At 46.5% G+C, this 14,385-nt stretch overlaps 2 protein-coding genes and 2 non-coding genes across 4 annotated transcripts; all 4 read left to right on the plus strand.

The window, feature by feature from the left end:
* The first annotated feature begins 4,092 nt into the window (after positions 1 to 4,092).
* On the plus strand, positions 4,093 to 7,469 carry F4822DRAFT_389835 (kinase-like protein). Its single transcript, XM_051457012.1, has one exon. It carries the CDS (start codon positions 4,176 to 4,178, stop codon positions 6,909 to 6,911), a length of 2,736 nt encoding a protein of 911 aa, XP_051317946.1. The 5' UTR covers positions 4,093 to 4,175; the 3' UTR covers positions 6,912 to 7,469.
* Positions 7,470 to 10,821: 3,352 nt separating this feature from the next.
* F4822DRAFT_117971 (uncharacterized protein) lies at positions 10,822 to 11,865 on the plus strand. Its single transcript, XM_051452563.1, has 2 exons — positions 10,822 to 11,182; positions 11,233 to 11,865. The coding sequence occupies exons 1-2, from the start codon at positions 10,975 to 10,977 to the stop codon at positions 11,655 to 11,657; spliced, it is 633 nt and encodes a 210-aa protein (XP_051317947.1). The 5' UTR covers positions 10,822 to 10,974; the 3' UTR covers positions 11,658 to 11,865.
* Positions 11,866 to 13,229: 1,364 nt separating this feature from the next.
* F4822DRAFT_t23 lies at positions 13,230 to 13,303 on the plus strand. Its single transcript has one exon. It is a non-coding gene; the product is annotated as a tRNA-Ile (tRNA).
* Positions 13,304 to 13,970: 667 nt separating this feature from the next.
* On the plus strand, positions 13,971 to 14,074 carry F4822DRAFT_t24. The gene has a single exon. It is a non-coding gene; the product is annotated as a tRNA-Pro (tRNA).
* The last annotated feature ends 311 nt before the right edge of the window (positions 14,075 to 14,385 follow it).

Raw genomic sequence — 14,385 nt, forward strand, 5'->3', positions numbered from 1 at the left:
CGCCAATGCTCGGCGCGTCGGTAAACCCGCAGTCAATGATGATCATTTCAATGGTGGTCTTGGCAAGCTGGCGGAAAAAGTTCATCGGAATATCCTTCAACGATCGTATTATCACGATCAAGTTTCTTCCATAACATAGGTTCCTATTCCGAGTATGGGCAAAGTCCTTGGCCATTGTTAAAGCGTTGGATATTTTGGAATAGCGCTGGGAAGTGACGGAGCCGATGTGCAGACTATTCTAGACGCTACTGAAGCAATTATCTACATATGATATGACGCATGTAGGATCAGGCCTCGAAGAAAACCGTTGGTTCGTGTCACCATTCCAACGATGCTATCTGTTCCCATTACACGGGCCAATGAACGCGATGTCCTCGTAGTTGTATCTTGATATAAAATTTTCATACATATCGTAAACGCATTTAGCGACCTCAGGGCGTGAACACTTACATCATCTCGATCGAGACACCGCAAGTTACCAGCAACCACGGTCTTTGACAATCCGTTGCTACGTTTGGCGTTAAAGCCTAGGAGCGTAATGATTATGATTAGCGCGCTTTTCATTCACTCAATGGTCGAATTTTAGAGCTCTTGGTACTTGGCAAACGCAAGAGGTAAGGATAGTGGCTGGGTTGAACGCGCTATGCCAAGATCTTGGACTATTTCTTGGTATTGACAATGTTTCTGCTACACTGAAACGAAACTGAACACGACTAAGAACTCAATTACACAGCCAAGAAACCCAACAACGGCAATCATTTACAGGATTTTAGGAACTGTTATGCCAATCCTTCTGACCAGAGCCATCTTGCAGATATGTAGCTGATACTATGTATTCTTGGCGTCGAGCGGAAGTGCTGATGACCGCGAAGGATGATTCCATTTCGGCTCCTTTCCTTCTAGAATGGACGTCGAAGTTAGCAAATACTCGGGACCTTCCATCGTAAGCTTATAATATTCATTGCCGCTGCTTATGGTAGGTTCCATTGCTTGCTCAGTGTGATCAAGATCAACGTTTGAGAACAGAATGCTCGCACCCCTCCATAGATGTTCAATAGCTCTCTAGTGGCCAAGTATTGAAACACCATTGAAATGGCATTAGAAATACCCCCTGACATAAAAGCCTACCTACCTACATAGTAGAACGTGGCGCAACGAGACGAATTTGAACGATTAGGTATTCGGTGACCAGCTAGAGACCCAAATTTAGATATCATGAGTTTCTTTAATATCACTGATCGAACTGCCATCCAATCATAGCAAACATAATTTCTACTATGGCCAAGATGATTAAGCCCCGATTACAGGCACACCATCAAGTTCAGCTTGGATTACTAGATTGCTAGGAGTCGATTTGTACACTATCAAATGCTAATGTTAGATGGCCAAGAATATTAGGAATTTACGCATCCCAATGAAACTCCCTTCCAAGCCAAATAGCTGAAAATCGGTAATAAGCGGTACGAGATCCATTGTACATCGCATTTGATACGGTTTACTTGAATCCAATCTGCAATGAGTTATTTACACTTGTAAACAAGCATAAAATTATGAAAGTGCTTGGAGTTTCCGTTCCTAGTGAGAAATGATGCCCCATACCCGCCCACTTAGACAACAAAAACATCCACACTAAGCTGGGGCTTTCTGGGGTCTCCAGGGTTAACTCTTTGATTAATGGTACGTCTTAGAACCGTCTAAAGTGACGAATAGTATCGTGGTAACACAAAGCCTTGGAATCTCTCTCCTCCACATTTCCCCCGTTTCGCCGCGGAAAAGTGCCTGTGAGGTATCGTATACCTCGTAAGGTACCTCGCACCTCCTGCCATGTTTGCATTGCGTTATATCACCAGCTTAGCTAAGCTACGTGTGTAGTAGTGTCGCAGGCTATGATGTGAACTATGATGAATTCCCTCTGTGTGTTGCAGTAGTCAGGGCGGTAATCTCACGGGTTCTCCATTCTGACCACCGGGGGACTTACACACATTACATACGCCCGCCCTCTTACTGTACTGTACGGGAGCGGAACCGTACCGACGAAATACTCGACGTTTGCCAAGGCTTGCATGGATTTTGCCGCGCAATTACTGCGCACATATGTGCTACTATGTATATAAAACATACCTACTAGGGATTTCTTAGCGGGCTATGTAGAGCCAACAATTCAACACAGAGCATTGCTGTGTATGTATGTACAATAGCTACCTAGGTAGGTACCTACCTACTTATCTCTCTCCTCTGCGTGGTGGTATGTACATACGTATGTGTATTTGATGCTACAGTTGAGAGTGTGTAAATAGAATATGGATGTATGCCAAGTGTTTTGAAGTCCGGGATCGAATCGAAGTAGTGCGAATGATCTCAGATCTCGCTCTTTCTCCAGCACACTTCAGTCAATATACACATTACCCCTTAGGAATTAACTTGAGTCTTTTTCTGCTGCTTCTAATTAATTTAATAAGTCGACATATTCCTCCTCCCCACGCTATACGCTGTACGCCCACTCTACTACTACCACCTAGCATACTCCCATCCACCTTTTATACTACCATCGTAACCCCAACCTCAAACGTAGTAGACGTTTGATCCTGAACCGGGACACATCAACATTTCCTGCAGGCCGCTTCATCAAGCCGGCCACCCCCCTTTCCACAGGGTCCTTTCTGCAGCTAGCGTCGTGCATAGCTTTCCTCGGATTCTTGTAGTCGTTGTACTATACCTACCATACCTACAACCTTCGTACTTTACTAAAGTACGAGCTAGGGTGCCATAGTTGTGGGTTATCCGCATGCACATTACGACTTAGGCCAAAGATCAACTAAGGCACCCACAACTTTTCTCGACTTACAGACTTACTTACAGATGAATGCCTGCAACCTTGTTATTTTCTTGGGCTCTTAATTCTTATTATTATAATCGGCTTCCATCCCCTCCCGACGAATCTCTCCTTCTCTTCTCCCGCTCTTCTTGCCTTGGCATTCAGGCAACGTAGATCCAGGGACCAGACAATTTCTATATAACACCCATATCTGCGGTTTTTGTCTGCTGCCGCTGTTGCTGTATGCCGTGTGCAACCACCACATTGCATCAGCATACTACTACTACATATATTTAAACAGCCATCCAACCGGCCGTTGACCAACTCCTGCACGGAACGTTCGAAGAAGAAAACAGCCAAGACAAACCAACTATTCGGTTGGTTGGTTGCTCGTCGTTCGTTTCTCTTTGGATTGTCGCCACAGACATAAAAAACGCCAAACCTGCCTCGTCGACTAGCTTGCTTGGCTACGCAGAGAAACCCGAAAGCGAAAAAGAAGGACCGGTGTCGCTATTCCCGCGGCCCCATCGAAATTTGGCCATATCCATACTAGACCGGGTCTACCAACTAGTTCGCTGGACAGCTCCGATCTCGTAACAACAACAAAGAAAAAAGCGGAAGGAGATCGGAATCGCGAATCGACCGAGCGACTCCGACTACCGACTACCGAGGGTGCTTGTCAAAGATCTTCTTGTCCTTGTCAGTGCCATAGTAGGTAGTGAGCGCTCACGTACTGGTGCATTCGACCCGCTACTAAGTAGTAGAATTAGATTCAATTTTTTGACTTGATCTATTCTATCCTGTCCCCCAATTAAATTGGGAGATGGGCCAGTGTGTCTCACGGGAATTACCTACGTTTTTGGATAGCAATCCAAAAAAATTCAACGACCTTTCCCCTTCTAAGAAAAAATAAGATCGAAAATTGAGGCAAAGCGGAAAATAAAGCGCTCAATTCATCGCCGAAGTCCCGCCATAGGTTACAAGGTCCCAACCAATTTCGCCTGCAACTTACAAGTTTATTAATTTGCCATTGACGCTAAGGTATTACTACCCTCCTCCCACTCACGCCCCTCGCACCCCCCCAAATACCCCCCTAAGATCCATTCCCCTAAAGTGGTGTCCGGGCTTGTCTGGGTGGTAATCAAGAATCAAACCCGCCTAGAGCCTAGCGTGTTTAGTGCTCTAGCGCCCTGCCAGTGTCCCATCACCCATCACCCAGTACCCAGTGCCCACAGTTCCGAATTTTAAGTTAACGTGCTAATCCAAGCCAGTCAGCTAGGCCCGTGCTTTTGTTGGTAACTCTACACTTTATACTTTTGTATTGTACCTGGGTACTTGGTACCAATCAAAGCGATCGCAAATGATCATAAGTACCCGGCACCAGTCCAATCAATTTAGAACAATGGCAGCCCCACAAACCCAGGTTAGAACCCTGCCTTCAGCGATGTCATCGCCATTGCCTTCCAGCGCCTCTACGTCGCCCTTGCAGGCTCTACAATTACAGGCCTCTCAACCCACCAAAGTCACCAAAGTCACAGCTTCTGCACCTGCAAAACGACCCACGCCGCAACAACCCTCCTCGCATCCACCCACTTCAACTCAACTGCTGCACCCTTCCAATTCCCACCCGGACGCCCCAGTTTCTTCAGTAACGACGGCAGAAGTACCAGCTGATGCTAACGTAAATGCAAATGCGAATGGTAATGCTGAGGTGAATGCGAGTGTTACTCGAATTTCGTCATCTGCGTCAACAACACCCTTTGGTAAATTCCACTTCCCATTCTTATTCTCATTTTTATTTTTTAGTAAAAGAAGAAAAATAAATTTAACCAATAATTCACCTACAGACATTTCTCCTTCGCCCTCTACCATTTCTCTCAATACTACTACTTCGACCACCGCTTATTACAGTCACAACCAAACCCCAATTGAATCACTTCGGCGTTACCCGCTGGACCTCACTAGTCCAATTCCTGAAGAAGGCGACGAGGAAACCGGAAGCGAATCGTTTTCTAACGAACCCATAACTCCAGTTAGCGGGAGACAATCACGGGATTTTCGCTATTGCGAACAAAACGATACATACCAAAGTCGTGATTCAATTACTAATGGTCTTGACGCCTCTTCTATATCAGGTGTTCCAGAACAAACTGATACGTCCTTGACCATTACTACCACTAATAAAAGCATCGTGAATCCATCGCTTTTACTCTCACCCACTCACCTCCCACTACCCTCACAACAACTCCCACCACCGACGTCACATGCATTGTCACCACCATCGCCTACCTCTATAACACCTCAGGCGCCGCATGAGTCATTAAGTACACGTCCTACAACACAATCTGATAATCGACCTGAATCATCTCGTCGTCCCTCAACACCTGCACGATCCATTGCGCGACGTGCATCGTCGGGCCTATCTACACTTTCTAAGACAATGACCATGTTTAAGAGGAATAGTTACCATGTGGGGGATAACAGTGCAACCGGGGAGTTTAAGGACCCCAATTACGTTGCGGGTGTATCTGAAACCACTCTCAATTCTACCAATAGGGTGACACCAAATTCCAGTCGCCGTCGCTTTTCGTTTCACAGGTCTTCAACAACTACAAGATCCAACACCCCACCTTCACCTGGTTCTCCCGCAGAATTACCCCCAAATGCAAGCAAGGAGAAGTCAAATCGGATATCGATACCTACTTCCCGCGACTTTTTGGAGAACCACGCCAAGAAAAATAGAGCAAACACTGGCTTCTCAATCCGCGACAAAATGGTGAGTTTCGCATCTAATAGGAATTCAATGCGCCGAACGAGGAGCCTTGAAAGGAAAAAGAAGAAGCCGGAAGAGGAGGACGAATTGACAAGACAACCATGGGCCATTCCACCAGATGCCGGTACGGGTATGAAAGCCAGACGATTAAGTCTTAGTCTCCCCGATGATTTCACCGTTGATGTTGCGGAACTTATGAAGGAGTTTGAATACCAACACAAATTCCTTGGTCGACACGGAAAGCATTTGGGTAAAGGTGCGACCTCCAAGGTTACATTGATGGTGCGCAAGGGTAGCCCCAGTGAGCTTTACGCTGTAAAGGAGTTCCGCTCTAAGAGTTCGTCCGAAACTATGGACGACTACGAAAAGAAGATAAAATCCGAGTATAGCATTGCGAAGAGCCTGCATCACCCGAATATCGTCGAAACCATTCGTCTATGTACTAACCACGGGCGTTGGAATCATGTGATGGAATATTGTTCAGAAGGCGATCTATTCACTTTGGTGTCGAAAAAGTACCTCAGAGATGAATCTCGCGATGGGGACCGCCTTTGCTTGTTCAAACAACTCTGCCAAGGAATCAACTACCTGCACACAAATGGTATCGCTCATCGCGATATCAAACTAGAGAATCTTCTGATCACCAAGGACAGCAAGTTGAAGATCACGGATTTCGGTGTGTCTGAAGTTTTCTCGGGGATACATCCCGGCCTACGGGAGGCTGGTGGTCAGTGCGGTATTGGCATGGGTGACGTTCGCCTCTGCAAACCCGGCATCTGCGGTAGTCTGCCGTATATTGCGCCAGAAGTTCTTAGCAAGAAATCGGAGTACGATCCTCGGGCCTTGGACGTATGGAGTTCGGCAGTCGTTATGGTCTATCTCATTTTCAACGCCAGTCTTTGGGAGAAGGCACAAGATGGGTTGACGACCCCAACACAAACGACTTACAATACTCTCGTTGCCGCCTGGGAAAAGGTAGAAGCAAAGAAGGAAGCCAAGCCTGAAGAAACCAAGGATGCCTACCCCAAAGTCCCCGCTTTTGAAATGTTCGTCAAACCCGTGGCTCTTCGCCGCCTTCTACTCAATATGCTCAACCCCAATCCGGCAAAGCGCATCACGATGCACGATGTAATTACGAATAGGTGGATGAAGAGCGTGGAATGCTGCCAGTTGGAGAGCTACGAGGACCCCGTTAAGTTCATCGATGCTTCCAAGAAGGATTGCATGAAGTCCAGTACCGGAAAGATCTTCTGTCACAACCATCTGCCACCTTTAAGCACTGGACACGGGCTACCGCCAATGCCCGGTAAACCTGGCTACTAAGAGGAAGGCCAAACACGTATTTAATACCCCCAGCATAGAGGTTTCACAATAATTTTCCTTTGTTACGCATGAGGTTCAGGTTATGATTCGATCCACCGGCGTTTTATGGTGATATCCCAGGTATTAGGGAAGGTGGCATGGGGTTTCTCATGGCGATTTGCATTTCCAGCCATGGTCGTGGATCATATAAAGTATTGGTGCCAACACCCGTACATACAATTTTCGTTTCTTCGGTTAAGTTGTGTTCTCAGCACGCGTCATTGGGGGGTTGCTAGACAATTGTATTCACGGCTACTAGCATGAGCATACAGGAAGGCGATATCACAACTGGTGAGCCCCAAAAAGAAGATTGGGTGGTAATTGCACGAGGCTAGTTGTAGCCTCGTGTGTTTTTCAAAGCAAATATTCACCTGGTGAAAGACGATAACCTCAGCATATGCCTGCTACTTTTGAAGAAGTAGACATGGGGATTAATCGCTTGTGTCCATAGAGATTAGTCAACTGCGGTCTTTTTTTTTTCTGCAGTTAGACAATTCAGAATGCGAAGATGTTAACAAATAATACCTTGGTGCTATAGTATAATTGTGACTGTAAATCTAAATGTACTCTAACCTAATGGTTAAACATGCCCATATTGGCATAGTATGCTGGCTAGAATTCGATGTGTCCATGTATTGTCCCTAGCACAACAAGGCACAGAGCATTAGGTGGCGTAATTGGTGTTGGTCAGATACACCAATTACGCCACTATCAAGCACGACACGGTGTCGTGCTTCATCGCCAGAGACAAAATCTTTAATTAGTAACATAAGCACATTTCATGAAGTACATAAAAGAAAATAATTGCACAAGCATGTAGAAATTTCTCGACACGAATTGCACGTTGTCGGAGAATTATTCGTGATAAGAGTTGATCTCATGGTGCCCAAAAGGTTGAGGATCTTGAAATTGTCTTTAGATCTAACGCATGCATATTTCCAAAAAGAGAACCAAAAGAAAAAGAAAAAGAAAAAACCAGCTCGGCATATCGGCACCGGCGTCTTGTGGTGATTAACGAACTGGATTGATCAGCAACTACAGCACATGCAACGGTTTTTAGCACTAGTGGTGATTTCGTGTGTAAGTTAATATATGTGTGTATTCCCGGGAGTATGGATTTCCAATGAGTGCTAACTATAGTTCATCAATCTTCATCGGTCTTTCTTCCAATGAATCCTTTATCCTTAGGCTTACAATTGCCTTAATTACCCTTCCGAGCTCTTTAGCGTTGTAGCCAAGGGAAAACAAGCCTTTTCGCAAATGCAGGTGCTGCAGCATGCATCTTCCTTGCTTGCTTCCTTTTTACTTCTATTAAGAGTAAGTACTGTACTTACGTAGAGTACTCATGTACCTAGATACTATGGAAGAAATAACTGGACCCTGGGCGAACTTTCAATGGACCAATAATATTGCTCCATTTCCCATTACTTCCGGATATGGTAATCCACAGGTAGGTCGTCAGGGCGGGGCTGCACTAAGTTAGACGTGTACTACCACGTGTAGAGTAGGTGCGAAAAAGCTTGAACTTTCAATGTTACTACAGATTATAATGGTACTGTACCTTGGGAGGGCAGGTACATTCAATATTCATTTCCTACCTGCATAGGTGCACTTTCATTTTCTTTACTTCTTCACCACAACTTGATTCAGTTGCCTGCCGCCGGCACAAGCTTATCCCAAATTTTTACAGTAATGTTGATTTTGCGGTGAGCCTGTTCTAGAGGCATCTGACACTATACACAAAGTAATTCATCTACCAAAACTTGATGAGAATCAAAGAACATTGATCACCATCAATTCATCAATCCATCAATTACGGGCCTATTCATCGTATCCCTCGCCGCTTCGGTGCCGGTGACCATGTAAGCAAACCCCGGGTAACGTCTACGATAAACAATTACATTACTTCGAAACCACCTAGCCAATACGGCTAGAGCTAGATTGTTATTTCGTTTCGTTTTGTTCTATTATCCCTTTCCCGCGCTTGTTGCCGCTTTTGCCGCATGGCTGTCGCTCTTCTCTTTGTTATTAGTAGCGGCGGGGGCCAGCTTCGTCTGATTCGTGCCCGCCGTGATGATGGGATTTCACCTACAGCTGCAAGTTCGAGGATCTGATGAATGGGGGATTTTTACGGTCTTAGAATTTGCAAGTACCTACCAACTTGCCTGCCTGCTTACCTACCAGCCCGCGTTTCAAATAAGCAAAAATCGGCGATCCGTCGCGATCAGGATGAACGGCTTACTTTTTTCCTTTCTTATGCTAGCATGTTACCTAGGTAGCTGCCAACCTACCTACATGGCATTGCAGCTCGTCTCATCCGCCCATTAATCAGATGAATCTGCCATCAGAGTATCATCGCGAGAAAAGAAGGAAATATCCAGACCTCCTGAACCAGGGCCGCAGCTTTCCTTCGGCAGTGATCATTCGTACAGTTTTTAACATGGATGAAATTTCAATTGATTGCATCGCTTCCACTTGCGTGGGGGGCTGAAGTTGGTCATAGGGATCCATGCCGGCGTCTTGCTCCGGCTTTTCAGAAATTGGACTAGTACGTCCTTTTTTCGCTACTAGGCTTCGGTTCTACCACAACGGTACTGTGGTACTGTTAGCTTAGTGGCAGAAGGATGCATAGCAGCTGACGGACCCTACGCAGGGATGGGTATCGATCACCTTTCGTCGGACAGGATAAACCAGGCAGACTTGTCTGCCGTCACACGCACACGTTTTAACGAGGTACATAGGGTCCCCCTACATACGTAGCGTACTATGCGACGGAAGTCGCCCTAGGACATGTATATCGTGTCGTCACAGTACGCTACAGTGTAGTTCGGCCCTGACCCGTGGCAAGACGTCGCCTGTGCCAAGGCGACGTTACGACAATGGGAAAGAACGCCAAACAAGAACCTCTTGGCTTTATCAGATTCCCCATCTTCCCCCGGATCCCCAGAAATCTTAAATGCCCAGCCTGCACGACGAGCCTCTGGCGAGATATCGTCTCCCTTGGCATCTCTCTGCCAAGGGAGCCGCATCTCGAAGCAGTAGTGACCAGCACAGTACGTAGAACTACCTACGTAATTACATGACATGCATACCACGGTTATGGCCCTACCTAAGCTGCAAAGAAGGCTAGATCATGAGATAGAAGGCTTGCCGGAAAGAAATCAATAAGCCGATACGGGGAATAGATCTGCTTGCTTCCCGGCTTCTTTTGCTGCGGGATTTCACCACAGATGCCGTTAGATGCGTGAGATCTTCGGCCCTTCGATAAGCGTGGCGAAAGAACCGGCGTGAGTAAGAGCAAATGATTTAGTGGAAAGCGGTGAGTGTGCCACATTTCCTAGGTCGTATGTACGGGATCTTCTAGCTGAATTGGGGAATGTCCTACCGAAGTCTTCGATACTTTCTCGACTTTTGTTACCGGAACCCCTATTACACCACCACATTACCCGACCTATACAACTCTTACCACACTCGGTCATTATCATAGCCCTTGCCTGTCCTCGGCTCTTACCGCCTGAGTTATAATAGTCTGAAATGATTGGACTGAGCTATTATCATCAAATCCCTTAAAATCATTTCTTTCTTCAGGAAGGACGAAAGGAAGGATTGGCCGAATGGGTGTCATGCGATACGGTATCGATGCTGTGTTGAGTACGTTTATGTCAATGTCGGTGTGTGACATGATATATCGACTTTTTCTGTTTCGAGCCGAACGCATCGGGGGTTTATTAGTTTTGGGGGGCTGTTCTTTTTTCTTCTCGACTAATGGGTAAGTATTTTACCACACGCCTAGCCCCTTCCCCGATGGCCCATACGATGCTATGTCACCCTATGCAGCGTTACCATACCACCGGCTACAGGTATCAGAAGGATGTACGTACCTACCCATCTGCATACATTGCATTGCATGGCGCCTACAGGTACCTTTCTATATGCCCGACCAGATATAGATATATACCGGTAAATATCACGCACACTCCCTACGTAAGTGGTATCGTACTCTACCCCCCCTCCATCCCCCTATATGCCGCGTAACCTTTTACCGTTGCACACGAAAAAGCTTGTTCTATCTTGGCTATTGATCCGTGACGCTGGACCGGTCCTCTGGCTTTCGCCTCGCTACCCGCCCTATCAATCCTGCCTAACACGGGGGTGCGTTATTCGGGGGTCGAGACCGTGGGACACCGTCCGGCGTTACTCGGTGCCACGGTGCATCGATACCTACCTACGTGGTTTATCTCCCGTGTGTCTGGATGCTCTTCGCTGGACTCACGATTGCCAGTGGTTTGCCTCGGACTCGCTTTCGTCGACGGCGAGGTGTTTGCGTTGATCCAAGGTTGGGCTTGGACGGGGTCGGTAGATGGTGTTAGGTGGGAGGTAAGGAAGGTGCGCGGGCAAATATTTTGGGGGCAGCAGATGATTATGACGCACAGGTGCTACGCTCTGGTGACAAGTCGGGATTATTCGCCTCACGTGCTGGGGGGTTTCGTGAGAGGCCGGGAAAAGAGGCCCACGGTGAAGGCCCGGAAGAGGAGAATCCGGGATTTTCCAGTGTTGTACCCGCGGGATATGGAGATTTTCCGGGTAGGGCCCGGGATGCATCGTAGATTGAGGCGTGAATACGAGATTTGTGTCGTTGCTTCATTTCGTCATGGTGCTTGTGAGGAGAGAACTTGGGGGGGAGCTTGTGAATATGTGATTACATGAGTCTGGCTACACCTTCCCTGACGATGCCGACTTGACCCGGCGGTGCTCGGGTGATGTCGGGGGTTCCGACTGGTGCCGGATCCTTCCGGTCAGGAGCTCCTTCCGAGACGTCCCGGGAGGATCTTACTTCCTTCCTGAGATGACGTCGGGGACGCAGCAGCGGGGAAGTCGCGAGTGAGTATACGGACCCGGGATGCGGAGGGCAGTGACGTCGGGCTGTAGGCGGCTCCTTCCCCGTGTCGGGATTTCACGCTTCGTTCCTTCCAAGTTTCTCGCGAATATGTATGAGTATCCCACTCATCGCGCCTTTCCACCGGCAAGAAGTTGTCATGGTTGAAATAGAAGGTGTTTACAACCTCGATTATTACCTAGGTAGTTTTCTATATACTAATCACTAAAACTTACGTTCGAATTACTAACCCCCTGAATCAGGACATCTGCGGTGAGAGTCAATGAAGCCACGTGAATACCGTTCCATGGCGAGAATTGCAAGATATACAGCTCCATGGCAACCCGGGGACAATAGTCGAGAAATACGGTAGTGGAATTCAGATCTGGACTTTTCGTTGGGTTGAACATTTGACATTTTGCCTCAACATATGGGCAGCTTGGCTAACTACGTGAACTAGACGTTCGTTTGGCTCTATGGCTATATCATATCTGTCTTCACTGTTCGTGACGTTCAGACGACCCACCCACCCACTTCCTTGCCCATTGATATTAAGGAGGTTTCTGCTGAAGTCGTTTAGGTCCTGAGAAAGGATAGTGAGTACGCCCAACGAAATTTAGATGGACTCGACTCATGTTGAGCCATGTTGAGCCAGCTTACAATATTATGACCCCTTGCGCACCAAAGTTAACTATGCAAAATGTATTGTGTCTCGTATATCCGTGGCTTCGGAGGTCAAGCCGCCCTCAGGCACCGCCTTGATAGCAACATTATTGCTAGGACCGGAACCGAGCTCACCATGATCAGGCTCCCGGCCATAATACAGGGCTTGGATTGTTTACCTTATCTTTATGAACTTACGTCAACTCATCGGTAGAAGCGACCTAGCGGAAGCCCAGCTTGCTAGAAGAGCCTTGCCTTCTCTATTTAGAGTTATTCTTGTGATAGCTTCCACAGGGCTTTCTAGTATCCCATGCATTGTCCCTCTTGCCCGTATGGGTGAGGTATCCGTTACGTTTGTATGGTCGATAAACCATCATGATTTCGGTTCCTTTTTGGACTTTTATTTACCATGTTGCTGGTGGAAATTTACCTACTCTTTCCCCTGTGTCTTGTAGTGAGCTAGTGAGCTGTGTAAGTTTCTGACAGGAACCACGCTAGATATGTAGTAGAAGTCAAACCTCCGGCGCACGAAGTGGATTTATCGACCAACTCTTATGAAGTCTAGAGCCTCCTAGCTTGGCGTTTTCCCAATTTCTGCACTCTATTCGGTGCTACTCATAGTGGATCCGAGCAAACTGGCCCCGTCAACCGAAAATTTTTTTCCTCCGCTCTGATAATCAGCATACTTCTACTCCGTTAATCTCACGATCATCATCACAACCCTAAACAGCAACAGCGAAGGTCGCATAGCTCAGTTGGTTAGAGCACCGTACTAATAATGCGGGGGTCGAGAGTTCGAGCCTCTTTGTGACCAAGAATTTCCTTTTTGATGTTTTTTTGATGATTTTTTCAAGTCCTCTCGGAGGTCCGACATGTGTCGGGAGCATCGACCGGTGGTGATGCATTTTTTTTTTCCCTTTGGCTTTCAAGGTTTCCATAGACTATTTTCACGGCTTCGCTAAGGGCTTTTATATCGGGATCATGTTTTCTACTGGTTTGCTTATGACTCGAGGATTCGTAGCATGGTTAACGTACTACGGTACGTCGGCATGAGCCTGCACGAAAGTAGCCTCAATATTATAAGAGAAGTCAGAGATTTCTAATGAAATACTTTCGCTACAATGAAAATAAACCTGCGACATTATCTACTAGGTTAATTGATAGGTGCGAAAGTTGTACAATATGGTAGAGCTTGACTAGCTAGGTATTCGACGATGTCGTTATCGTACGGAAGGGTTGATTGATATAACACTGCCAAGTTAGCAGGTATTGATTCTACGACGACAAGAAAGTGAAAGAGGCATCTTAAAGTTGATGTGAAACTCAATAAAACATTTAAAGAACAATCGATTACTAAGGTTGTGATAACGGCATTAGGTGCGTCGAATTCGTGGTGGATTTATTTTTGAAGAAAAAGGTTATAATGTATAAAAAGTTGCGAAATAATCATACATCAGCATCTCGTTCGACGGGGTATGAAGGGCTCAATGGTCTAGTGGTAGGATACTCGCTTCGGGTTAATTCCCATCCTTGAAATGAGGGTACCTCTTGTGAGTGGTCCCGGGTTCAAATCCCGGTTGAGCCCCAATTTTTGCTTTTTTACTTTTTTCTTTAGTTTAGTATTCAACTCGTGCTACACTGTCCTTCAATGGTTTTTTTTCCCACTCACTGCGTAGATTAATAATTTTCTAATTGAAGCGGCACCGCGTATAACTGGCTGCGCGGAGTTATAGCGCATGTATTTCTGGCATGGACTGCTTGATGTTCTTTCGATTTAGAGCTCATCCCCATATGAGACTGGGAAATTGGGTGCAAACTGGATGATCAACTGGACCTAAATAATGTCTTCAACTACATCGCCATACTCGAAGCAAAATGAGATGTTTTGACGTGAAA

Source organism: Hypoxylon trugodes (genome assembly GCF_022578975.1).
Source record: "Hypoxylon trugodes strain CBS 135444 unplaced genomic scaffold F4822scaffold_2, whole genome shotgun sequence".
Classification (NCBI taxonomy): Eukaryota; Fungi; Ascomycota; class Sordariomycetes; order Xylariales; family Hypoxylaceae; genus Hypoxylon; species Hypoxylon trugodes.

Bases quoted from the DNA above. Each gene is read 5' to 3' on its own strand.
- F4822DRAFT_389835 (XM_051457012.1), top strand. From the start codon at position 4,176: ATGATCATAAGTACCCGGCACCAGTCCAATCAATTTAGAACAATGGCA.
- F4822DRAFT_117971 (XM_051452563.1), top strand. From the start codon at position 10,975: ATGCCGCGTAACCTTTTACCGTTGCACACGAAAAAGCTTGTTCTATCT. The intron at 11,183-11,232 runs GTTTATCTCCCG...CACGATTGCCAG, and splicing joins CATCGATACCTACCTACGTG to TGGTTTGCCTCGGACTCGCT.